At 42.2% G+C, this 24,535-nt stretch overlaps 3 protein-coding genes across 4 annotated transcripts; 2 read left to right on the top strand and 1 right to left on the bottom strand.

The window, feature by feature from the left end:
* The first annotated feature begins 144 nt into the window (after positions 1-144).
* Positions 145-8,036, top strand: washc1 (WASH complex subunit 1). Its single transcript, XM_086208906.1, has 11 exons — positions 145-269; positions 808-948; positions 2,120-2,231; positions 2,377-2,523; positions 4,116-4,252; positions 4,346-4,481; positions 4,603-4,795; positions 4,872-5,039; positions 5,159-5,317; positions 6,311-6,382; positions 6,463-8,036. Exons 1-11 carry the CDS (start codon positions 262-264, stop codon positions 6,603-6,605), a joined length of 1,416 nt encoding a protein of 471 aa, XP_086065032.1. The 5' UTR covers positions 145-261; the 3' UTR covers positions 6,606-8,036.
* On the bottom strand, positions 6,664-15,896 carry ddx11 (DEAD/H (Asp-Glu-Ala-Asp/His) box helicase 11). Of its 2 annotated transcripts, XM_086208904.1 has the most exons (28): positions 15,745-15,896; positions 15,293-15,435; positions 14,985-15,203; positions 14,813-14,899; positions 14,552-14,688; positions 14,414-14,471; positions 14,194-14,301; positions 13,254-13,341; positions 12,906-13,108; positions 12,740-12,814; positions 11,799-11,876; positions 11,661-11,707; positions 11,507-11,586; positions 11,369-11,410; positions 11,192-11,259; positions 11,067-11,105; positions 10,847-10,985; positions 9,923-10,057; positions 9,735-9,847; positions 9,582-9,654; positions 8,928-9,031; positions 8,704-8,853; positions 8,540-8,608; positions 8,344-8,444; positions 8,157-8,241; positions 7,846-7,921; positions 7,597-7,751; positions 6,665-7,501 (listed from the first exon to the last, which is right to left on the bottom strand). In XM_086208904.1, the coding sequence occupies exons 2-28, from the start codon at positions 15,419-15,421 to the stop codon at positions 7,469-7,471; spliced, it is 2,691 nt and encodes an 896-aa protein (XP_086065030.1). In that variant the 5' UTR covers positions 15,422-15,435; positions 15,745-15,896; the 3' UTR covers positions 6,665-7,468. The 2 variants fall into 2 exon arrangements, with proteins under 2 accessions (XP_086065031.1, XP_086065030.1); XM_086208905.1 differs by lacking the exon at positions 12,740-12,814 and having other exon boundaries at positions 6,664-7,501.
* A 244-nt stretch (positions 15,897-16,140) lies between these two features.
* On the top strand, positions 16,141-23,097 carry fkbp4 (FKBP prolyl isomerase 4). Its single transcript, XM_086208907.1, has 10 exons — positions 16,141-16,603; positions 17,091-17,235; positions 17,324-17,466; positions 17,608-17,728; positions 19,680-19,836; positions 20,213-20,387; positions 20,466-20,651; positions 21,203-21,346; positions 21,678-21,773; positions 21,885-23,097. The coding sequence occupies exons 1-10, from the start codon at positions 16,505-16,507 to the stop codon at positions 21,984-21,986; spliced, it is 1,368 nt and encodes a 455-aa protein (XP_086065033.1). The 5' UTR covers positions 16,141-16,504; the 3' UTR covers positions 21,987-23,097.
* Positions 23,098-24,535: the final 1,438 nt, after the last annotated feature.

The following is a 24,535-nucleotide window of genomic DNA, read 5'->3' as shown; positions in this document are numbered from 1 at the left end:
TATCGTTTTAGACTTATCAGTTCATCTATTTGACCGAAACCCAGTAAAAATTGTGTTTTCGTTCAACGCATTTTTCAACTCTTTCACGTCTGACGTTGCCACAGCATTTGAACGCCACATGTGAAACTTGCTCTTATCACGTGACACGGGGAAGCGGAAGTGGAAGACCGTTGTTTTGCTTGATAGCTTTATCGCTAGCGCTGTTAGCGGGGCTTCTTTTTTTCCCCTTCTTTTATATGTCCAGAATAATAAACAACATCCATGGTCAGGTGAGATATTTATCGTTAAGTTCTGCGTTGTTACGCGTCATTAAACGCTTGGGGGTTACAAAGGCTCGAGGCGGTACGTTTATTATTAGCAAGGACGGAATTTCCCTGCATCATCGGTTTAATAAATGATAACCATAATCTTTTTAGAATGAATCGATAAGTAAACACCTTATCTTAGGTGGAGTTCCGTCAACTATGGACTGTTGGTTTTTACCATAAACACAAAAATATACACTTATATACGCGACATGGCAACAGTTGTCAGTATATTGCTGCTGTGTCATGTGAGAGTCAGCTGGGGTCGAAATGTGACATTTCCCGTTACGTTACTAAGGTAAAATGGTCCTGACTCCACCAAGCATCACTGCGAAAATGTTCGCCGAACGGACAAAACCTTTTAAAATTACCTCAGCTTGATCCCCCGAAGGAGTTGAGGTTAATTAGACATCCTGATCACAGCAATGAACCTCCATTCTCCATATTAATGTTTTTTTGTTTTGTTTTTTGTTTTCCGTTTTCCATGGTGGAACCTTTGCAGGATGACCCAGAAGCATTGCCTGGAGGGCCAGGTGTACTCGGTGCCTCTCATCCAGCCGGACCTGAGGAGGGAGGAAGCTGTTCATCAGATCACGGATGCATTACTCTACCTGGAGACCATCTCTACAGACATTTTCAGAAGGTAGGCCCAGCACACACACCCAGTGCACCAGAAGAAAGTTAAATATTCAGAAAACTTCTCTTTTGTAAAGCTTTGATTTTACTTGAAATGAAAGCAGGTTTGTTTTTACTTCTACACACTAAAGCGGAGAGTAGAGAAGGGTTTCCTAAATGACAGAAACATTTAAGGGAAGACATGTTAAATGTAAAACATGCTTTCAAATCCACCCACTTTACCGCACTCTACTGCTTCAAAACACATACGGGGGTAGATTTTCTCTCCGTATTAGATTATTATCAACATGCACAGCACAATATGCATCATCCATGAGCGTAACATGCAATATGATCCTGCCGTGATCCATTATACGACTACGCAGTCATTGAGGATGTAATGTGTGTTATTCTACCAGCTGTATCAGGATATTTTACATCAATATCTGATCCCATTCCTAATGTTTTGAGTGTAAAAGACGTGTGAACTGATCCGGTAGTTGCATCAGTCATTTGTAATAATCACTTGTTGTTATTTTACGAGTAAAAATATCAAAGTACTGGTTATATGTTTCACATTAGCATTTGGATTTTGTAAGCACTTACTTTGGACTTTGGTAACTTTGCTCTAAGTCCCTCATTTGCCATGATGTCGCTGAATTAATTATTCATGAAAAAATGTAATCAACTGTGAAATTAATATTAGAGATATAAGCACTGCGGCAGTTATTCTCTTCATTGGGGATTGGTTTGTACGACGATGTAGGCCGGTTGAAATGTGTCTTGTGGTTTGCAAGATTTGGCAACACGGTTCCAACTGCAGAGCTGCGTCTGGAGCAGGCGACAGAGGAAATGTGTGATCTCGCTAGGGCTGCTGCACCTGATCGGGGCTGACATGGAGGAGGAGAGGGAAATTGTAAAGAGAGAACATAGGAGGAAGTATCCTAACCAAGATGAGGGACTTGTCATTTTTTCTTGTATAGAAGTTCCTAATACATAAGAAAAATTCATCCATTTCTTAAACAATCCCTGGGCTCTCTATGATACACTGTTACATATGCTGTGGTAGAAGCTTTTGGAGCCCTGCCTAGTGTGAACAGAATGTAGAAGGAAAAAGAGACATTAGTGTCTCAAGTTAGGTGTGAAATATGTTCCCAAACATATTTTCCTCTTTGGCTGTCAATGTGTGTTGCTTCCAGGGTGTCTGAGAGCGTAGAAAAGAACCGCCGGCAGCTGCAGAGTGTCACTGACCGGATCAGACTAGCTCAAGCTCGTGTTGACAAGATCAAAGGAAGTAAAAAGGCCACCAAGGTAACACTTCACCTTAGATGCTACGTGTGTGTGTGTGTGTGTGTGTGTGTGTGTGTGTGTGTGTGTGTGTGTTTATCTGTAATGTACAACACGATAATAAACACTTGTGCGTCTGTCAGTTTCAGCAGCATTTGTCTGTTTCTAGGTTTTCTCAAGCGCCAAATATCCCGCACCCGACAGACTCCAGGACTACTCCTCTATTTTCACTGGGGCAGTTGACCCCTCCTCACATTCCCGTCCCCGACACAGGATACAGAATAAACTTCGACCCTTCGATGAGAAGACGTTACAGGTGAAACACAACTGTACAAGCAGTTACAGCGGGCATAATGCTAATCAAGGAGAGAAGAGTGAGTGTTGGTCTCCTTTGAGCCCTGTCACATGACCAAGAAATGACCCTCATCAATCCAGGGTCTCTTTTCAAGTACCATGACATTTGAGCAGTGTGACAGCTTGATATACATCCCCTGTCCTGTTATGTCTTCTAACAAGACAGGAGCCACCGCCCCCCCATCTGCCAATTCAGCCACACTGTCCTCCTGTGTTGCCATGGCAGCCACAGAGATGCCGATGCTTACTTGGCTGCTGTTGTGAAACACAAGCTGAGCCTGAAAGTGCTAAATCCATAATGGGAGCATAACCTATAATTTAGAGCACTGAGTAGTGACTGAAAGACTGAAGCTGCTGGTGCAGGGAGGCTATGTGAGCTTCCTCTGCAGGGTGTCTGGGCTCGCCACCCCCCAGGAGACAAGATTAACAGGTCAGATAGCCAGAAAGAGCTGCAAGTGGCTCGTCTTCTACTTCACCTCAACAAGGAGCCTGTTGAGGGGCTCATAGATCACGTCTGGCCTGGAATGACCTCGTTTCCCTGTGCTAGCGCAACCCAAAAGAATAGCATCTGTTTTAACTCTCCCCCCCCCCCCGAAAAAAATGACATAAAGAAAAAATTGCAAAAGAAGCCATTTGAAAAGATCTTGGGCTCTGGGAAATTGTGATGTGAATTTTTCAGTTTCTCCTGACTCTTTATAGACGAAACAATTCATCAATAATAATAGATAATAGAATAGAACGTAAAGCAGCCCTAAATCAAATTAAATGCGATTACCAAGCATCTGAATATTGGTTTCAAATACTGTGGCATGAATTGGTGATAAATTTATTCTGCGTTTTTTTTTGTGTACAATATTGCAGCTAGCAGCTGTGACATAAGTACTCGCTAGATTATCAAGAAAAATGCACATAAATTACAGTTAATATTTGAGTTTGCATTTCTTAACTGAAACATACAAATTTAAATAAACCAGCAGTGTTCAAAATATCAATCGCAGGTTTAATTTTTGTTGCATAATTCCACAGGTTGACTAGATGTCATTCAGCTCTCATTTCAATATATTTTTGGTTAATAGCCAAACACTCACTGCAGCCTAAAACACAATCTTGTGTGTGTGTGTGTGTGTGTGTGTGTGTGTGTGTGTGTGTGTGTGCGCGCGCGCGCGCGTGCGTGCGTGTGTGGCACGCGCGTGTCCGATTCACCACAGGCTCCTACATTATTCATTCTCAGCACCAGTTTTACCTTTTTCCATCTTAAGAAACTGTACTGAAACCAGTGCATTTTCTGCGGTGCGTGCTCAGTCTTACAAGTATGTTGTTGTTGTGTGTGTGTGTGTTTGTAAGAAAAAGGAGAAAAATGAAAACACTGCTGGCAATTCTGTCTTGTGCAGGAATGCATTATTCAGTTTCCCTCCCTAGCAATATCCCCAGCCATATAATTCAGTATTGCAGTATCTGTGTGTGTGTGCCAGAGCACTTTGGTGGCATTTTTGAGATTAAGCTGACATTTCACAGAACTTCACCTCACTCTGTGTTTGTCTGTCTTCCCTCCAGGAGAAGTTAATGTATTTGCCAGTGTGTGTGAGCAATAAAAAGAAGTCTGAAGACGAGACAGAGGAGGGGCTGGGCAGTTTGCCCCGAAACATCTCCTCTGTCAGCTCGCTGTTGCTCTTTAATACCACCGAGAACCTGTGAGTCCACATGCACACACACACACACACACACACACACACACAAAACCCTGAGTATGGACCTTGTAAAACTTTTTTCTTTGTGTGTTAAAGATATAAAAAATACGTGTTTCTCGATCCTCTGGCGGGAGCAGTGACAAAAACACACACAACAATAGAGACGGAGAAAGAAGAGAAACCCTTTGATGCTCCTTTGTCCATTACAAAGAGAGAGCAACTTGAGAGACAGGTACTTGCTGTACCCTTCTTCAAACCACAGTGTTATAGATGTGGAGACACTGCAGCTGTAATTGGATTGGGTTTTTTTTAAACAGTAGCACCGGTCTTGATTATTTTCTCCACTTTAACAGACAGCAGAAAGCTATTTCTACGTGCCAGATCTGGGGCAGGTGCCTGAGATCGATGTGCCATCTTACCTGCCTGACCTGCCCGGCATTGCTGATGACTTGTCCTACAGTGCTGACCTGGGGCCAGGCTTCGCCCCATCAGGACCCACACATAACATCCCTGATTTACCATCATTTTCTGACAGCAACATAGAAGGTGCGCAGACAGACAGACAGACTTACGCACACATCAAGTGGTAGTTGATTAAGAGGTTTTTTTCTTGTTGTTTCAGGATCTGATCTTCAACCTAATATTCCACCTCCACCGCCTCCTCCCCCTCCCCCTCCACCTGAGCCTATACCGTCTGCAATCACTCCTGCAGGAGTTCCCCCTCCTCCACCTCCTCCACCCCCTCCTCCTGCAGAAATTCACACAGAAGGCTCGAGAGCACCAAGCTCAGGTTTGTCATGTGCATGCAGCTCAGAATCCTTAAACACACTTGGAACAATATGATCACAGAAACTTGTTCATCCTCTACACACTCCTTCATTACTCCAACTGTCTCCTCTCTGACCACAGGCCCTGTGTCTGGTGCTCCTAGTGAGGTGGTTCAGCCGTCAGACAGCCGAGCCAGCCTCCTTGAGTCAATCCGTAATGCTGGAGGCATCGGCAAAGCCAAGTTACGCAACGTTAAAGAGCGCAAGATGGAGAAGAAGAAGCAGAAGGAACAAGAGCAAGGTGTCAGATTGTCTAAGCAGAGATGTGGTTGTGCTCATATTTTATTAAATGCTACAAGATGGAGCTTCAACTATGATGACAAAGTCATGCAGAGCAGAGCGTGACCCCAGTTAGCATCAGTTGATGCCGTGAGTGCTTGTGTAAACCTCTAGTGGGTATCACAGTTGTAGTGTAGATCATGAGCTTATTAATCGATGGACTTGGTTACAGACGTGTTTTTAATTGTCTTAATGAGTATTGGATACGGCACCCTTGTCACAATTTTTTTGACAGCAACCAGTTTGTGACCGAACATTACTTTTATGAAGAAAGCTGCTGGGACAAACTAGAAGAAAAAGTCTTGTCTTAATTATATTTTCCACTTTGAAGCAGAGCAACAAGTCAAACCATTTCAGGGCTCCAATTTTAAAAATACTGATTGTAAGATTGAGTAGTAACTGTTTTTCTATCCAAAACCCTTGAGTGAGCGGCGTACAACCAACTGTCCCTCTGGCTCTCTCAGAAGGACCTCCTTGACCCCCTTTAATCTTGTTTCAAGCTGTCTTACTCTACTTAGGTCCTGCATGCTGAGGGGCCTCATTCCTCTCCTCTCTGTTTTCAAATTTTCAGCCACTTTTGATACATTTGACCACAAAATCCTTTTCTCTGTCCTAATCTGTCTGAGAATTACTACAACAGCACACACTTGCATCTTACCTCCAACGACTCTAATCAGGTCTCATGTAGAGAATCCCTTTGGCCCATGCCCTATTTAAGTACGGCATCCCTCAAGGCCCCGTCTTTGGACCTTTGCTTTTCTCTCTATATACCAAATCCCTTTGTCATCCTATCACTGTCATGCTGATGTTGCGTAAAAAAACCCCAAATCTCTTCCTCAACATCTCAACTCTTTAACCCCTCAACTGAGGAAGGGCATGATAACAGCTGGCTCTACTTCTTCCAGAAATGTTTTATTTTACGTAATAATATGTAATGCTTGTGTTCGTCTCTCAGTAGTGGGAGCTGCATCTAGCGGTGGAGACTTCATGTCTGATCTCTTCAATAAGCTCGCCATGCGCAGGAAAGGTAAGGACTTCCTCTCATGCTAACTGATATTAACATGATGTTTGCATTTATGTAAATAATGTTGACCACGTCTCCTGTAGGCATATCTGGTAAGGGTCCAGCAGGTGCAGAGTCTACTGATGCTCCAGCTGGGGCCGGCGGAGCATTCGCTAGGATGTCAGACGTCATCCCACCACTTCCTGCCCCGCAATCAACAACAGATGACGACGATTGGGAAGCGTAACACAACGGACTGTTAACAGAAAAAGGCACTATAATTAAAGCATTTGATTGTGTAGAATAAGTTCATGTTGAAGAATATCACCTGTACAAAGGTTTTACATTACAGTATACATAAAATGATGTCTTCTGTTTACAATCGCAAAAAAAAAAAAAAAATTCTGGGTTATGCTAATTATACCTTGGTCCGTTAAAGTAGTTGCACCAAACATTATAGAAACAACAACAGTTCATGGATTCACACCAGAACATTTTAATAAAATTAAACTAGCAGATTTTCAAATGCTCACTGAGATTACAGAACCACTTCACTAACACGTCTCTCTTAAATAAAACAATATTTGCATTACATAACACTTTACATCCAATGTATTAAATATTGAATATTCCAGTCACATGAGAGCCAGCACATCATGTTTGTAGCTGCTGCACTAATTCAGTTTATTTTTTCCCCCTGTGCCACATTACAGAATTAATTTGAAGACAGAACCTGATACATGCCCCCCCCCCCCCCCATCATCTTTGGTGTAACGTATTAATTATTCTCAAAATACTCACAACATCCTAAACCAGAGATGGAGGCTGAAAGGAGGAGACAAAGCAAATACTGAAAACAGAAAACTGCCTCCCAGGGGTACCGAGGTCTGATGAGTGTAAAATGTTGAAAAATGCAACAGAGAACAAAGAACTGTGGTGATCCTCTGATATGGAACTTATTATAGAGGCACTCTAATTATCTCTCAGTGTTTTATTATAAATTCAAGAGATTTGTCACACTCAGTTTTCAAAAACTTTTTCCAAAGTAGGATCTTGTCATAATCTTGAAGTTATAACGCTGAATATCTGTTGAGAGCTGCAGGACTGAAACTACGTCTGCTTTTGCTTTTTTCCCAGAAAGAACTGAAAAAGAAGAATAAATGGGAATGATAAGGATATGTAGAGCTGTCAGCTTTGATGTGTGTGTGTGTGTGTGTATGTGTGTTATTGCTTCTCACCTTCCGAAGTGCAGCAAAAGCAGGGCCGAAGCTTTGGTATGTGCTGGTATGATCTTTGATCCAGGCAGGAAGCTTAGAGAGTGTCGCAGGTCGTGAGTAACGTCTGTCACATAGCACAATGGAGGAGTAGTCGCCACGGTGACGGATTGCTCTTCCTTTGGGCAGAGAAAATGCATAATATTCTTGTACTACCGATGAAGTAAAAACGAAAGTCTTCTTATACTTATGATTTAAATATGTCATTAATACCTATGGACTGATTGACAGCCTTCATGCAGAGGTTTTCTATGAGTGCTTGTCCGGGGCTCCTCCCTCCACTGTGAGGCTGAAAATGAAACAAAACTGATGACATGACGCCATGTTGGACTGAAAAAAATTACTGGACGAATGAGCAAAGGTGCGGTAACTTCTCAGGAAACATAATGATGCTACTTTTAAACCCTCAGTTTCTTTCTTGTCATCTTGTCTGTCCCGTTATTCAGTGCTGTTTCCACTGATGGATTTGATTTTTTACAGTTACACTGAAGAATGCAGACGAGGCCACCGGTAAAGAGTCTCACCAGCTGTTTGTCCAGATATGACATCTTCTCTTGCAGTTCAGGGGATTTGATGTTAGGATACGGCATCCCCACCATCAGAACACACCTGGATATTTAAAAAAAAACAACAAAAAACACACCATTCATTCATAAGTTTGACACACTTCATATGGTGCACGGTGATGGAATGGCTTTGATTTCTACACACCTTCCTAAATCATCAGAGAAGTTGATGCCCTCGCTCATTTTTCCTCCCACCACAGAGAACAGTAATGCCCCTGTGAGGCTGCTGCTGTTCGAAGCACACATCTGACAAAATTTAGAGACTGTTAGTGGGAAAGCCAATCAAGCCGATAACTATGGGAGCCACATTTGTTTTGAGAGGCTGATGGTATCACTTTTACCTGGATACAGCGGGAGAACTCACTCAGCACCTGCTCTACCTGGTTGGCCTTCTTGGGTTCCTGGAAGATCTAAGAGGATGGGAGTTTTTTTTTTTTCTCTTGTGTGTAAAGAATTAAAGATTTTGTATTTATAGCTTCTTTTTTTTTTTAAGTAGTTCATGTACCTTCTTCTTGTTTGCCAGCCGAGTCAGAACACCACTGGCATCCCAATGGGAAACGATGCGCCTTGAGTACTCGTAAGAAGGGAAGAAGCACACGACGCCGCCTGGTACTACATTACAAATGTTAGAGAGGATGCGGCCCATCTCATCCATCTGTGAAGAGACGAACTCAAACATGATGCTTGTGCAAACTACTGCACATTCACAGACATGGAGCGCGACGTTACCATGCGTGGAGAATCTCTGTTTTGGAAAGTAAAATCCAGCTCCTGACCAGATGGACCGCTGCATAGGACGATGGGAAGGAGATTCTCTGGAGGAATTACATGGCCTACGGGAGGTGAAGAGGATTCAAATAAAGTGATAAAAACGGACAAGACTTATTTTACACAATTAAATAAAACACTGAGCCCGTATTCTGGCAGAGTGAACGCTTAAAGCATCGATATGTGGCTGCAAATATGAAACTCTCCATTCAGATTTTGCTGATTCTCAACAATTGCCAAAAAAAAACATAGTTCAGAATGCGTATGACACATTTCTTGTTGAAAAAAAACTGGTGACAGACCCTTGTGATGTAATATTCTTCAGTATATACAGTATGGTCTATGGCTGTTTACGACAACTACTTCAAGGTTTTGCTTCTCTTTGTCGCCCTTTTGTCATCATCAGCTTCTTTTTGGTCAGTTTTAATATCATCTCTTAACTCTTTTGATGGCACGGTTCTATGTTGTCCTGATACTGAAACATTTGTTTCTGTTTTCTTGCTGCATTCTATAATTTATCGCACTCTCCCACAAACAGAAATATTGATAAATACGTCACATTATAAAAAACACCAAAGTGGAATTCCACAAAGGGCCGTGAAATGGGCCACTCACCACAGGAAAACTCAGTGATGCGTTCCTCTCCCACTCCAGCGGAAAACAGCAGCTCTCGTTTGAAGTCGGAAACCTACATACGACATCTTAGAGATCAGACAACCTCTACACAGGCTGCAGTTCAATCGATTCAGGTGATTTCAAACGACTCACAGGCTGCATGGTTCCTCCAGCAATGATGACGGATCTGCACTCCTTCAGCACCTGTGCGAAGTGGACGGCTGGATTCAACAGGAGGAACTTGATACTGCTCTCAGATAAAGTTCCTGGAAAATAGGAGAATTACACTTGGAATTTCTGCAAAAAACCTTAATTTCTGTAATTTTTCTTTGCAACGGTACCTTGTTTGTGGAAAACTATTCTGCCGTCAGTATTGCTGTTGGTGAGAGCCATGAAGAAGCCCTCCACCTGCATCATGGGAGAGGCAGGGATCAAGTTCTCGACCTCTGCAGACACCTGCTGGTCATCTGAAGAAACTGCACACACACACACACACACACACACACACACACACACACACACACACACACACACAAGGTGGAGGAAGAGCAGTTAAATCCTCACTAACACTGGAAGTACTGAATTGTTTTTGTCCGGCTCAGTGAAGTGAGCCCATCACAGTGACCTTTGGGTGAAAAAAAAATCTGTTCAACTCATCCTCAAGCCTTTGTGGATGTTTGTTTGAAGAAATTCACTGGGATATCACATGAAAGAGAATGAGGCAGTCGTGATCATGTGAGGTGAATCGAACCGTACAAAATCATTTTCAGTTCATCTTCAAAACCCAGTGGATACTTGTGGTGAATCTGAAGGAGAGGTTCCTGTGACGTTGCTATGCTATGAGGGCACGTGCCTCAAGTCCCAGCAGACATTTGCACCAAATTTAAAGAAGTTCCCCTCAGATGCTCCGGAGACGTCTCATTAAGAAGTACAGGGCAGATATTGCAGTCAAGAAATTCCATCAAGGCATTCCTGATAATAATAATAGTGCAATCATTTGAGTTAAAGTAACCTTGACTTTTGATTGATCATCAAAATAGCTCCAAGAGAAGTTCCGATCATTTGAGGAGGTGGTGACCTTGAACTGCACAAACAATCTCGCTGCAGCAAAGCAAATGCTAATGCGCTACATTCATTATGCACTTCACGAATAAAGTGGGGAATTTTAAGAGTGAAATTTTGGGTGTATTTGTAATGTAAAACCGTGCAGCAGGATTAATTTCTGCACGTCTGACAATAACAGGAAATAACGTGTAACCTCTTACCTGCTGCAGAGGTCTGGTGACTCTGCAGGGTTTGGAGGTAGCGGTTTAAACCCTCCGTGCGTCGGTTCTCTTTGTTGGAGCTGCTCTGACAGCGCAGGCTCACACCTGAACCTGCGTACTTCTCTACAAAACCACCAAGCTGTGAAGGGAATAAGTCACATTTTACATTTTATTTTACAATGCAGAATCATTAGAAATATGCTGAATATGACAAACTCACTTTTCTGCTGATCATGCTCTTCTCAAAGTACCTCTGCAGCTGAAGAGGGAATGATGGGGAAATAAGGTGTGATTTAACATGTTGATGTGCAAATCATTTCTTCTTAAACAGAATTACACGGCTACCTTAAATAAGTTGATATTGTCGATTTGAGCTTTGAAGAGGAAATTGTTAATGGTGAGCATCTCTGTTCCTGGAAGAAGAAAAAAAGAGAAAAGAGAGTTTGAACTGCTTAAGGTGTGTGTGTGTGTGTGTGTGTGTGTGTGTGTGTGTGTGTGTGTGCGCGTGCGTTATTGTCAGACCTGCTTGTGTTGTCTGATTCTGTGGATTCTGCCCCACCTTTCCTGCAGGGACAACACGAATGGTAAAAGTTTTAATGGCTAACAAATTCATAACCACATCAGAGACCAACAAGAGGTCCCAAACTGAAACACACCCACCTCCCAGCACCCGAACCAGCCCTTCAATCACAAACAGGATCTGTTTGATGTACATCAGGTTCTTGGCCTTCAGTCGGCTCCTAATGAAGGAAGCATCAGCAGCCATGGGTGATATTATATTTGATTTGTAATGTGCGAGTCTGTGCGTACTCACCTGAAACGGTCAGCGTACTGGCTGAGCTGAGAGTGGGCACGGCAAAGCTACAGACGAGTAGAATTTTAGAATACTTCCAGGCACATGGATAGATAAAATCACAACTCTGAACATGTAAATGTGCATGACTGAGTTTACCTGTGCTCCACTGAGCTCTACACTGTGTATGCAGGAGAGCGTGTCACTTAGATTGTGAGCTTCATCGATTATCACCACCTGTTAACGAACACGTTCAATTGCAGAAACTGATAAAAGCAAAACACCTCATCAACACGGAATCTTTCTAAGTGCTTTACAAGCAAAAGAACTTTTACATTTTAAAAAAGAACAGATTTAAAAGATAAAATTTGAAATGCAGAAATGAAAATTAATATGTGATACATACACGAAATAGAGATCTTTAAATCAGAAGTACAGGCAGCGGGGGAGCGAGAACTCACCAGCTCAGTCTAACCCTGGTCAGACCGCAAGCCCAAATCAGATTTCTGATGTATCCAGATGGATTTCAGACTTTTAGTCTGAACAGCCGAAACCACATCAAATCTACATTTTCAGAAACTATGATCCAAACTGCATTTAAAAGTGATTTGAAATGTGACTGAATGCTCCAATAGTGTTTTTAAGTGCCTTTTACATCATTGTCAACCTGCCCCTTCTCACATTTATCCTCCTTTAGTTTGTCTTGTAGCTCAGTTACAGAGGTATGTCCATAGGTCGAGACTGGAGCCTCAATGAAAAACTGTACAAATTTACAGTCAAGTTAATGACACCTATGTTGTTACCATAGCAACCGATGTTTAAAGGTTGGCAATATCTGGATACAACAAATTTGATGACATTTGCAGATTAATGCGTGCACAGAAAGAATTGTGAAAAACCTGGATTTAGTTTGCAAGTCTGAACAAGATATCTGCCAGGATTATTCTCACCAAATAGATCTGATATTTCACTTGACATCATGTCACTTACTTGTTTCAGATGCTGCAAATATATTCATATTTCCAGAAATACCACCCCCCCTAAAATCCAATTTAACTTGCTAAGACCTAGAAACGATTAAATACAACATTCGGCTGTACCTGTCCCCTCAACTGAATCCCTGCTGCCCTTCTTGTGGCTTCATGAAGCACCATCTGATAGGGCAACACCACCAGCTACGCAAACACAAAACACATATGTGTACTGAGACAACATATCATCATCTCAGCAGCAATATGAGACACGCAGATGGAGGGAGTGGGCTACCTGTGCGGGGGGGACAGCGAGGCGCGTGGCATAGTAAGGGCATGAATGCTTTTCCCTGCCGAGCTTCAGGAGCTGCTCGATATCGTGGACGGTCCCCAGAACTTCGTCCCTCATCTGCTGCATGGCTGACGTCTTGTAAAAAGGACAAACGCTCTTTGCCGGGCCTCGCTTACGCTTCGCTCCCTCCTCGTGGTGCTGCTTCTCTACAAAATGGACAGAGCAGAATTGGTATCTTGGCAGTGACACTCACGCAAAAGTTACATTTCTTCCACCAGCAGGCTTTCAATGGATTTCTGTAATATTGTATCATTCTCTCCGCTCTGATGGTAGAGTGGAAGAGAAGCCCACCGTGTTTGTTTTTCTGCAACTCTAAGCAGCGGTCATTGATGCGCTGAATGCTGCCAAGGCGACGCACCGCTTCATTGATGCAAAGATTCTGCAAAAAACAGGAAATTTTATTGACGAGACAAACAGCGTCAGAGGGAGCAATACGATTTTCTGGCAGTTATAATGTGCATCACAGAGCATGAGTCCATGAGCGTACAATTAAACAAGCTGTGTTTAAAGGTTTCAGTTCATGTCATCGAATTCTTAATATCCTTTAAACAGTAAATACAAGACTTAATGAGGTAAGGTTTTTCGAAATAACCTTCTTGTTCTTAAACACAGCTGATCTAGATCATTCTAGAAGCCTCATGCAGGCAACAAACTGCAAGTTTGTCTTACAGTAAGAATGGTTAGGATCTTTAATCCAAACTAAAAGCATGCACGTGTTCAGCTGTGTCTTGCCACCACCAGAGTGTGAACAGGTTGGATAAATAGCTTGATGATGAATATAAACTTGAATCATGAAGCTTTTGCTTTCAGAGTGTTTACTAAGCAGCCCTTAAAGAAGCAATATAAAAGTCATCGCTTCACAATTGATAAAAGTAAAGTTTTTAATCATATATGGATAGAATGACTGTTTGAAAGAGAGCGACAGGATCTTTCTGTGTGGAGTCTGCATGTTCTCCCTGTTCCTGTGTGGGTTCTCTCTGGTACTCCAGCTTCCTCCCACAGTCCAAAGACATCGAGAGGGGACGAGGCTGATTGATACTCTAAATTGACTGTAGGTGTGACTGTGAGTGTGAATGGTTGTCTGTCTCTATGTGCTGGCCAAGGAGGAACCCACAAAAGAAAAATCCCTATTTTTGGCTGAATTAGCTGTAGCGCCACCTGACTTTTTTTTAAAAACACTTAAATATTTGTGTGTGTGTGTGTGTGTGTGTGTGTGTGTGAGAACAGATACCTGCCGTGAGCCCAAAGTAACCAGACTTATGTCCTTGCTGAAGGGGCTCTTCTGGACCTCATGAACGAACTGAGCGAGCTGCGAGTGGGTGCGACTGCAATAGTAAATCTGTGAACGCACCAAATCAGGAAGATTCACAGGTGCATAGCTACTAAATCCTTAAATCAGACCCACAGCTTTACAGCCGCAATGCAAAATATCTCACAAATTTCGCACATACCTTTGTAACATGTTCCTCAGCCAGGTCGTCATCCTCTTCCTCCTCAGTCCCATAGAATCTGAGCACATCAGCAAATACACTGCTGTTACTCTTACTGTCATTTCTTACTGTCATGGTTGCTGGATGAGTTGTCCTCACCTGCTTTTGGACTTCGACTCATCGTCACTTTCATACTCCGCGATGATAAGCTCCTCATCATCTTTATCTCCAGGTGTCTCTGTTTGTTCCTCTTTACTAAGGTGGAGCAACTTGAATGCCTCATCTTCCTCGGCGCTCTGCAAACGCACACGCAATTCCCTTGTTTTAACATTAACAACACAAAACGGCTTATCCTGAATGACAGAAGATTAAGATACTACATTCAGTAGTCTTTGAAATTGCAATGTGAAAACAGCATACCTTTCTTTTTGCTGCGTACTTCAGTTGCACATTGTTTCGGATCATTTCTAATCGTTCCTCCCTCTTCTTCCTTTTCAATTCATCCTCCTATCACGCAAAAAAGAGAGCAAAGCAATGCAAGTGTGATGTTAAGTCCCAGAGATCCAAGGTCTCATTAAAACGACACTCTTACCTTCAACTTTGACAGCAAATCACGTTCTGCCTTTTTCTGAACAAAGTCGGTGATCCAGTCAGGTTCTGCTGATCCTGATAAGTTGTCCGTGGAGGACTTACTAGAAGAAGAAAGAGCTGTCTCCCCATCCTGTAACAGGGCAGCTGCCTCCTCTTTTCTTCTCTTCTCAAAGTCAGTGAGCCAGCTCAGGGCTCCGCAGATCAGACTCAGAGACTTACCCTGAGTTAGACAACAAACATGCTTACAACACAAATTCATCTCCACCAGCGTTACCTGCGTCTGCGTTACTCTCCAAAGCACAAACACACCGTTCCAGTTGGACTTTCAAAGATGCCAATTTTGCCCTGCTCAAGTGACCGGTACAAGGAGTCCATGAACTGTTCCTGGATAGTGTAGGGCTGGTAAGGAAATGGAAAGTGGGCTCTGCCATTCTCCATGCTGATGAACCTCCCTTGAAGATAACACAAATGAAACATCATGGGATGTCGTCTCCCTGGCTACGCATTAAATTGTCTTGACTTATCCTGACAGGCAATTTCCTGTTTCACTCTGCCGCTGTAATCAACTACCACAAACTAACTAGCACACAAAATGTCACCGCTTCAACCGTTGAAACTCAGCGAAACTTGGTAAAGTGTCTTGAATTGAAACTAGCACATGCGATTAGACGTCCTAATTCGTTTCAGTTTAGCTCGCGAACCTGAAGTATTTTATCTACCGATGATCAGGGTCACTACAGAGATCGGTGCCATAAACTTACCCGCAGAAATACAGGAACGACGGCTCTTTATTTTATTAAACTGTCTGACTATTTAACCATAGACTCGCACACGTAAGTGCCTTATTCAACAACCGCGCCAACAGAGAGCTGTGGGCATAAAATCTGACCAATCAGGAGCGAGAGAAAATAAGGTGCGCGTGTTTTATAACACCGTTATGCTGTTTTAGGCAGGGTCATGCACGGGTATCACCTGTGTTTGTAATTCTTAGCGCGATTTGCATGTTTTAACACAAAGTTGTCCCTAAATTTAATATTAATAAACTATTTTAGGTCCGCTGTATCGATATATTTCAGGTTGTTATATTTGCGATGTAAGTGCACCGCCTATTTGGACGACGCTAAAACACATGTAGCGCCTCTAGCGTGGGTTCAGCCCCCTGGTTTCTTCCAGAATGTCTGGAAAGTTCTCGGCCTCTATAAGCGGTTGTCAGATGCCAAACTGCGGGACAACGTGGACACTGAAAGCTAGCTGTTCGCCCGGGTACAAGTGTGACTGGTGTACAACGATAGTAGAGTCTCAGTGTAGCTAGCTACGAGCTACAACGTGTGTTTGATCTGCAACAGATTTGATAAACAACTTAGGCTTTCGGACAGTAGTTAGCCAGCTAGCGTTAGCTTAGTCAGGTTGTTGCTTGCTGCACTCGGCGTTGTTTGCGAAGTAGTTAGCTTTAGCAAACAGTACGATTAGACAGTGCTTTGAATTGTGGTGCAGGTCAGAGTAGGAGGCGATATCTGCTTCATGACGATGACTGCAGAGGAGCAGGCAAGTGAAGGACAACACACCATTCCAATGGAGGGAGAAGATATCACGCCAAAGAAAGATGGAGGTGTTCTGAAGGTAAATGCGAGTGTTTTGATCCTGTATTCTTCCCCAGCTAGTTGACTTAGATGTTAACTGGTTGCATGCGTTTATGCTCTGTCGGCTAAGCTAGCGTTAGCTGTTGTCAGCTAACATGTCGCATGCACTTGATATGAGACAGCTAAGAGAGCTAAACCTGACAAGTTGCAATTCTGTTAACAATGTAACGTAATTTATCTTGTGACCTCACTTTGTTGGCATTATTGTTTAATTATCTGTGTGCTAGTAACACACGTAATAAGTCGTTGATAAAGACAGTCAGATTAATTCTGAAGTTATCGATTGCTATGGGACCATAAGCGCACGTGCATCGTGTGGTCATGAACATGTCGTTACAGTTAACACCCTTAACATGCTAAACACCAAGCTGCATGATGGGTAATTTTTTATGTTGCCGGTTTAACTTGTCTGTTGGAGAGATTATTTCAGAAGGACACACTTATTTTACTTTCTGTATCTTTTTCAGCTGGTGAAAAGGGAAGGCACAGGCACAGAGCTCCCTATGATGGGTGACAAAGTGTTTGTGCATTATGTGGGCACACTTCTTGATGGTACTCATTTTGACTCTAGCAGAGATAGAGGAGAGAAGTTCTCATTTGAGTTGGGCAAAGGTTGGTTCATATCTTGTCTTAGCATGAACATTCCCCTTCAAGTGTTGTAAAAGCCAGTTTTATTCCAGCTGCCATCTCTTGTGTTTAGGCCAAGTAATAAAGGCATGGGACATTGGCGTTGCTACAATGAAAGTGGGGGAACTATGCCAGCTCATCTGTAAGTCAGAATATGCATATGGATCTGCAGGCAGCCCACCCAAGATACCCCCCAATGCCACTCTTGTTTTTGAGGTAAATTAAATGCTTCTAATTAAACCACAGTCTGTTTTTTGGGTTGTGTTGTTTTTTTTGTGGGTGACATATTGCTTGACCCTGTGTCTTTGAGAAAGCTTTTTGTGAATGCTTAAACCTTCTGTGTCTGCACATTTGTAGGTGGAACTCTTTGAGTTTCGAGGCGAGGACATAACTGAGGATGAGGATGGAGGAATTATCCGTCGCATCATCACCAAAGGGCAGGGATATTCAAAGCCTAATGAAGGAGCTGCTGTTGAAGGTAATGCATCACTACTCTCAGCAGTTACCGAGTAGTGGTAAACCAAGATGGAGGAAATCCACCCTGTAATATTGATATGTGCTACTTTATGCAGTTAGTTTCATCTCATATCACTTAGTTTTTAGCTCATTTTAAAGACATCAAAATGAATAAATGCATACTTTTAACGTAAACTGTCATCTAAGTGACACACCCCACATGCATCTCTTGATTTTACCACATTATTCTAGAATGGGGCTGTACAGTGTTTGTTGATTAATGTTTTCAGAAGACTAAAAGCTGGAGTTTATAGTGATTAAATTAAATTTCAGGTGTGAAAAATAATTTTGCAAACTAGATTGTGTGTGTGTGTGTGTGCGTGCGTGCGTGCGTGCGTGCGTGCGTGCTAGAAGAGATATTAAACTATATTCAGAGTGACACTAATCCTCACCAACTGTGTCTCCACCCTTGATCAAAAACAATTGTTGTGGTTTAACAGGATTGTAACCGAAACGTGATTAGCTGAGATGTTTTTCTGGCTCACTTCGTTGCAGTCCAGCAGGAAAATGTGACTTATTTGCCAGACTGTTCTTAACAGAAGCATTTTTTGTGTGTAATGCCTTGTAAAATACTGGGTTTAAACCCCTTTCGTCAGATAAGGAGAAACTGCTACTGTGCTTTCCAAACTGGACTTCCAGGTTCATATTTCATCTTTATGCACAATCTCTGCAGGGCTTGTACCAACAAGCTTGTATGCCAGTACAGTTCATGTCTGTGATTGGGGCAAACTGGTGCATGGACCAGCTCGACGACTTGTCAAGACTGATTTGAAGAATAACCTTCTCATTTTGTTCAGTTGTTTTTCACGGAATGATTTAGTTTTAAACATAGGAAGCACATGGCTGGAGGATGGATGCTTTGATTAAGGAATAAACATTATAGCTTATTTCAGTCCACCATGAAAACTGGCACTAGAAACCACTGTAAATGTGTGAAGCCACCTCTCAGTTTCACTCGGGTTGAGATTGTTAATAACACGTGTACAGGGGTGTCATCAAAATATTATTTACTCAGTAAAGTGGTTTCATCCTCTGAAGCAAAGCCTGTCCAAGGAGCAAAGTCTACTCTAGATGTCTGTTCGCGGTGGGTAGTGGGACAGATGCTAGATGCATTCTGCTCATCAGAAGGAGAACCTGTGTCTTAAGTCCAACGTTTCAATATTCTGCACCTGTACTAGAGATGACTTCTCGAGGCAAAAAAGAAATGCTCTCCAACAGTGATATGAACAAATATCTGTGCAAAATTCCACAAACAGTACTTAACAGCACACAGAATACATTTTTTTTTAAGGTTTGCTTAAACAAATTGAAAATGACTGTCATAGTAAAGTTCTATTAATTTGACTGTATATCCTGGTATATTTGATTGTTTTAGTTGTGGACTTGCTTAAAATAGAAAAGTGGTCGCTTTTAGTTGTTTGGGTCCAAAAATAACACCTGCCAAGCACTAAATGCAGCTACATTTTCTGTTGAAGTATCTGAAGGCAGCTACTCGTAGTTTCGCAATGTAAACTTTGTGTTTTAGGAATATGATACTGACGGAATGCTGAACACGATTGGACTAGAACAAAGTGGAGTACCTTCCCTCTTTGCCAAGTGTTTGACTTAGAGACGTATTAGTAGTGGAGAAAGTCCAGATATTTGACTTGATGAATCACTCCAAAGTCTTACAGATAATATAAATGATATAATTATGCATGTATGATTAGAGTCCAAGACAGTTGTGGTTTTACCCGGACAAGAGCCTAGACTCAACTTCCTCTTTTCCACTCAAAATTCCTCATTAGGTTACACATAATGATCAGAAGCTTGGAATTGTAGCCCTGCCCCACACCTGGAATTCTGCTGTGCGTTAATATGTTTGTGGCTAATGGAAGCAGAAGTTAACCCCATGATCTTTAACCCCTGTTTAGTGACTATCCAGGGTAACCATGAGGGACGCGTGTTTGACGAGAGAGAACTGAAATTTGAGATTGGAGATGGAGAAAGTCTGGGCTTGCCAGCTGCAGTGGAGAAGGCTATCATGGCTATGGAGCAGGGAGAAGAAGCTCTCTTCTTGGTCAAGCCCAAGTACGTAGCAGCCCGTGCCTTTCTAATAATTATATAAGATGGTTTATTTGATTTGCTGCATCTCAAGCAGAACTGTTCTTTAAATATTGAGATTCTACATATGTGATGTAATGTGTAAATATGAATTTACCTCTCTTTAAGAGGTAATTCGATTAAATTGCGTGATAAAACATAGCCAAATGATTTCTGATTAAAGTGACTGATTAAATGGATAACAAGTCACAGCCTGCTACAATTGAAGAGGGATCTAACACGTGACAGAACAGAAAATAAATCCAGCTACTCTACTCTCCCAACTGTTAAATTAAAGTGCTGCAGGTGTACTATTTATCCACCACAGAAGTGATGAATAAGGTTTTGTCTTGTTTTCTGATAGGTATGGCTTTGGGACTGCAGGAAATGCCAAGTATAACATTCCTGGTGGGGCGATGTTGCGGTATAAGATCAAGCTGTCAACTTTTGAGAAGGCTAAAGAATCATGGGAGATGAACACGGCAGAGAAATTGGAACAGAGCTGCGTTGTCAAAGAGAAGGGCACGCAGTATTTCAAGGTGTGCAGCGACAGGTACACATCACAACAGGAACATTTGACAGTTGCTGACTAACGCATGGATTTCCTGTGCTTTCAGGAGGGAAAATACAAACAGGCGTTGGTGCAGTACAAAAGGATTGTGTCATGGCTGGAACACGAGTCTGGTTTGTCTGAGGAGGATGACAAGAAAGCAAAAGCACTGCGACTGGCTGCACATCTGAACTTGGCCATGTGCTCCCTGAAACTTCACGAGCCGAGCCATGCTCTCGAAAACTGTGACAAGGCACGTCACCTGATGTTATTTACACTTCACTCTTTGTATAGACACGCATCTAATGATTGCTGACACGCTGTTATATTTTTAGAATGCAACTGACTTGAAGAGACTGAAGGCTTTATTCACTCTTGACAAGAATTTTTCAAACCTTTTATTTTAATATCTTCTTAATGTTTCTAAAATACTAGAGGTTAACCCGTTAATTGATTTGGTGTCAGTGAGATGTTTGGCAGGGTAGTTGTTTTCAGTTTCCATAGTAACCAGCAGCTAACACAGCCTGACATTGGGATGACAATCACTGAGTTGTGTGCTGAATTATGTAGTGTTTTTTTTTTTTTTTTTAATGATTTCAAAGGTTTTACTCAAAGAGCCCCCTGGTTTAAGTGCAACTAAAACTATTCATCTAGATTCTACCAATTCTCAATACGACTGTCTTTTTTTTGGTCTTCTCCAAATTATCATTATCATGTCAACTCCTTGATGTTGGCGGGGCTCAACGAAATGTTATGAACTGATTATTTTTACTTACCGATCTCCATCTCTGTGAATAATTATAGGCTCTGGAGCTGGATCCGTCCAATGAGAAGGCGTTGTTCCGGAGGGGAGAAGCACTGTTTGGCATGAAGGAATTTGACAGGGCGAGAGATGACTTCCAGCGAGTTGTTCAACTGTATCCTACCAACAAAGCTGCCAAAAGCCAGGTATCACACTGTTTACCTCAAAGGATATTTCACAACTTTCAACCAAAGCCACAGCCATTATTCTGCCAAGTCACCCAAGAACTGGGACTGTTATCACGGGCTGGAGCTTCTCTGGCAAATTAATTTTAATATTTGAAACAACCAGTCGTAAAGGAATAGGATGCAATTTTTCAGTTTCTCTTTATGCACTGACAAAGCCCAAGAATTCTATTCCCTGAGTATGTGTGGCGCCAATCAAAATAGTTACTAGAATAAATGTGTATCTGATCAGAAGTGCTGTAAAAATCCTCCGTAATTTGGCTGCCTGACATCACCCGTGACATGTTCCCAGGTGGCTCTCTGCCAGAAACAAATCAAGGAGCAGCATGAGAAGGACAAGCGCACCTACGCGAACATGTTCCAGAAGTTTGCAGAGAGGGATTCAAAGGTGAAGGGACTGTCTTATCCACAGTTACCAGAAGAGGGCAGAACTGTATTTTGAATTGAAATGTGAGAAAGGTGCTGACATTGTTTGTGTGTTCCCCTTTGTTGTGAACAGAAAGTGGCCGAGAAGACAAAGAGCGAGAGCAAGGAGAACGGCGACGAGCAGATGGAGATAGAAAGCGGAGAGAAGGAAGTTGAGAGTAAAGCGAAAGCATAAATGTCTCAGATGAAGATGTGACTGTGTTACGGTTAATCTGTACTTCAGAATTTTGTAACTTCAAATCATAATTGTGTGTATGAAACTTGAGCGTATGCATGAGATTGAGCGTGTCAACCACAGCACTGACTTAGCACGTCTTTGCTAGCTTTCTGTGTCCAGGCTTCTTGCTGTGGCAGCTAGCCAACAGGTGGGGCTTCCACAGCTGATGGCACCAAGGGATGTGATTTTAATAAGTGAAAAGTGTTTGACCACCCCCTCCCCACCACCACTTCCCAAACCCCTCAGCTTTGAACTGTGCATGTGTTTCACAGCTTCTTCTTCTCTTTTTTTTGGGGGGGGGGGACAAGCGTGTCCAAGTGTTACGTGCAGAGTTTCAACCCTGTTCCTGTCAAGGGCTAGACCATTCACCTTGCACTACCCTTTGTTCTATACCTGCCCTCTTTTTATTTTTTGCTATCCAAACCTCCTCTTATGGGCCTACTGATCAATATATGGGTTTGTGATGGCTGTACGCTTAGATTTGATGTGTTTGAATGTTAGAGTGCCTGTGTCCCAAAAGTATGTATGTAGCAGCGCTGTGGGTAGATGGTGAATAAGACATTAGCCTGGAAAAATTGTCGGAGCTTCTCTCATTCTTCAGACGGAGTTTCTCTTTTAGCCCGTAGGGTGCAGGACTTTTCACTGTTGCTTTGGAAATATTGGCTTTGTACTTATTTACTTCCGTTTTTTTTTTTCCCCCCCAGTGTTGTGCTTGTTATCTCTGAATTGTTCTCAAAATGATGAATACAACAAATTACTCAACTGGAATGTGTGTCTGTGCGTGTGTGTGTGTGTTAAAGCAGCTACAAAGGACAATTAGCATCTCTTGGACACACTCAAGTAATAAACAGTTAAGTCTTAATTTTCTGTATTAAGTGCTTGTATGAACGTGTGCATATACGGCTCGTCTGTTTCAGGCTGTTAGAGGACTTTGTGAGCCAAGTTCCATGTTAGTCAGCAGTACCTGTGTAGAGGTGCGGACAGTTAACAAGGGGGCTAATTTATCTTTGTTGGAAGAGTCACTGTTTGGTCTGGCCCAACAGAAGGATGTAATAAACAATAGCTACAAACTTACCATGTGTGGTGTTTTTGTTCACTATGTCCTGTCCATTCTTGAAGAAACAAATGCTGAGGAAACATGCATTTCCTTTAATTGATGGAAAGAATTGTGACAGTTTGCCTGATGAGTTTTCAACAACAACTCATTCAGTTGCACTGAACTCCACGCTACTTGTTATGCACCTGATAATCGAGAGGGAAGTTAATTACAAAGTCGAACTAATAGAAAAATGTTAATTTACCTTTTGAAATCCATTTTTAATTTCGAAGTCAACCGGCCTAATAAAACAACAGCTTTGTTTATCCAGCAAATATTTCGTATGCTAATTAAACATGCATGAAAACGTTTAAAAAATTTAATTCTGCATAAAAAAGTTAGCTGCAGCTTAATTAACTCCTCTTACGTGCAAGCACAGCAGATGGGCTCTAGATTTGTCTCATAATTAATCATAATGCTGATTGGGCTTTGTGATATTTGACAGAAGATATGCAAATTGACAATCAAGAAATGAGACGTGAAAGGAACCAGAAATGCTATTAAACCTCTGGGGGGAAATTGTTCATATTATAGGGATTCCATTCAAGACTGGAAGATCTGTAAATAAGAGATTTAAAATCATACATTGCATTACGATATGTGACAAAAAAATTAATATATTCAGTTATTGAATTAATTCAATAAGAAATAAAGAAAAAAATCCTCCTACTTCAAAGCGTAAAGGAAATATGTGTAAAACTGAAGCGATAGTATCAATAATGTATATATGATAAGCTTAACTACCGCACAAAATTGTCAGTATTTGCAGACCTAAATACATTTAATTTGCTGTTGCTTTGCGGAAACCCTAAAAATATTGTCATTTGTCCTTTCCATTAGGCCCGTAATATTGTTCTCCTGTGAGATGATGGTGTCTGAGCCGGTCTGGGGACCGAGGATGTGATCGGATCCTGCAGAATTCTCCAGGATCAGTTGACAGATGTGATTACAGCGCCGCTTGGCCCTCGCCGGAGGAGAACGAGGCAACCGCTAGTACGCGTTATTAGTCTCATTCGCTCCGTGTCTTCTCTGTTCGCGGTCTTCGGTGACCGAAATTAGCCCCCTTGTTAACTGTCAAAAAGTCGCTGAGGTGGAGGGACGGAACTCACCGGGGAGCACCAGGAGGAGCCGTGAGCTCTTTGTTGAAAGTCTTTTTTTGGCAACACCCACAACAATTGACCGGTAACAAACACAGATAAGCACAGTGCAGTGGCTTTTCATCACCAGGCTGTTCAACAAATAAAACTACATCACAAAACTCTCACCAGGACCTAATAATTAAAGGCCAACTGAGTGGTAATTATTTGCAGAGGTAAAAGTGTTTGTCCTTGTAAAACAACGGGCATTCTCACACTCGAGGTTCTGCATCCCTCAGCTGTTTGCCTTCAGATCGTCTTGTTCATCCACAGCC

Source organism: Aulostomus chinensis, chromosome 7 (assembly GCF_037954235.1).
Source record: "Aulostomus chinensis isolate RoL2024-O1b breed Wild chromosome 7, RoL_Achi_v1.0, whole genome shotgun sequence".
Classification (NCBI taxonomy): Eukaryota; Metazoa; Chordata; class Actinopteri; order Syngnathiformes; family Aulostomidae; genus Aulostomus; species Aulostomus chinensis.
This window is presented reverse-complemented; position numbering and strand designations above follow the sequence as displayed.

Bases quoted from the DNA above. Each gene is read 5' to 3' on its own strand.
- washc1 (XM_086208906.1), top strand. The intron at 4,253-4,345 runs GTGAGTCCACAT...TGTGTGTTAAAG, and splicing joins TTTAATACCACCGAGAACCT to ATATAAAAAATACGTGTTTC. The intron at 4,482-4,602 runs GTACTTGCTGTA...CCACTTTAACAG, and splicing joins GAGAGCAACTTGAGAGACAG to ACAGCAGAAAGCTATTTCTA.
- ddx11 (XM_086208904.1), bottom strand. From the start codon at position 15,421: ATGGAGAATGGCAGAGCCCACTTTCCATTTCCTTACCAGCCCTACACT. The intron at 12,815-12,905 runs GTAGCCCACTCC...GTGTTTGCGTAG, and splicing joins TCGCTGTCCCCCCCGCACAG to CTGGTGGTGTTGCCCTATCA. The intron at 10,986-11,066 runs GTGAGTTTGTCA...TTCCCTTCACAG, and splicing joins AGAGCATGATCAGCAGAAAA to CTTGGTGGTTTTGTAGAGAA.
- fkbp4 (XM_086208907.1), top strand. From the start codon at position 16,505: ATGACGATGACTGCAGAGGAGCAGGCAAGTGAAGGACAACACACCATT. The intron at 20,652-21,202 runs GCACGTCACCTG...GAATAATTATAG, and splicing joins CTCTCGAAAACTGTGACAAG to GCTCTGGAGCTGGATCCGTC. The intron at 21,347-21,677 runs GTATCACACTGT...ACATGTTCCCAG, and splicing joins ACAAAGCTGCCAAAAGCCAG to GTGGCTCTCTGCCAGAAACA.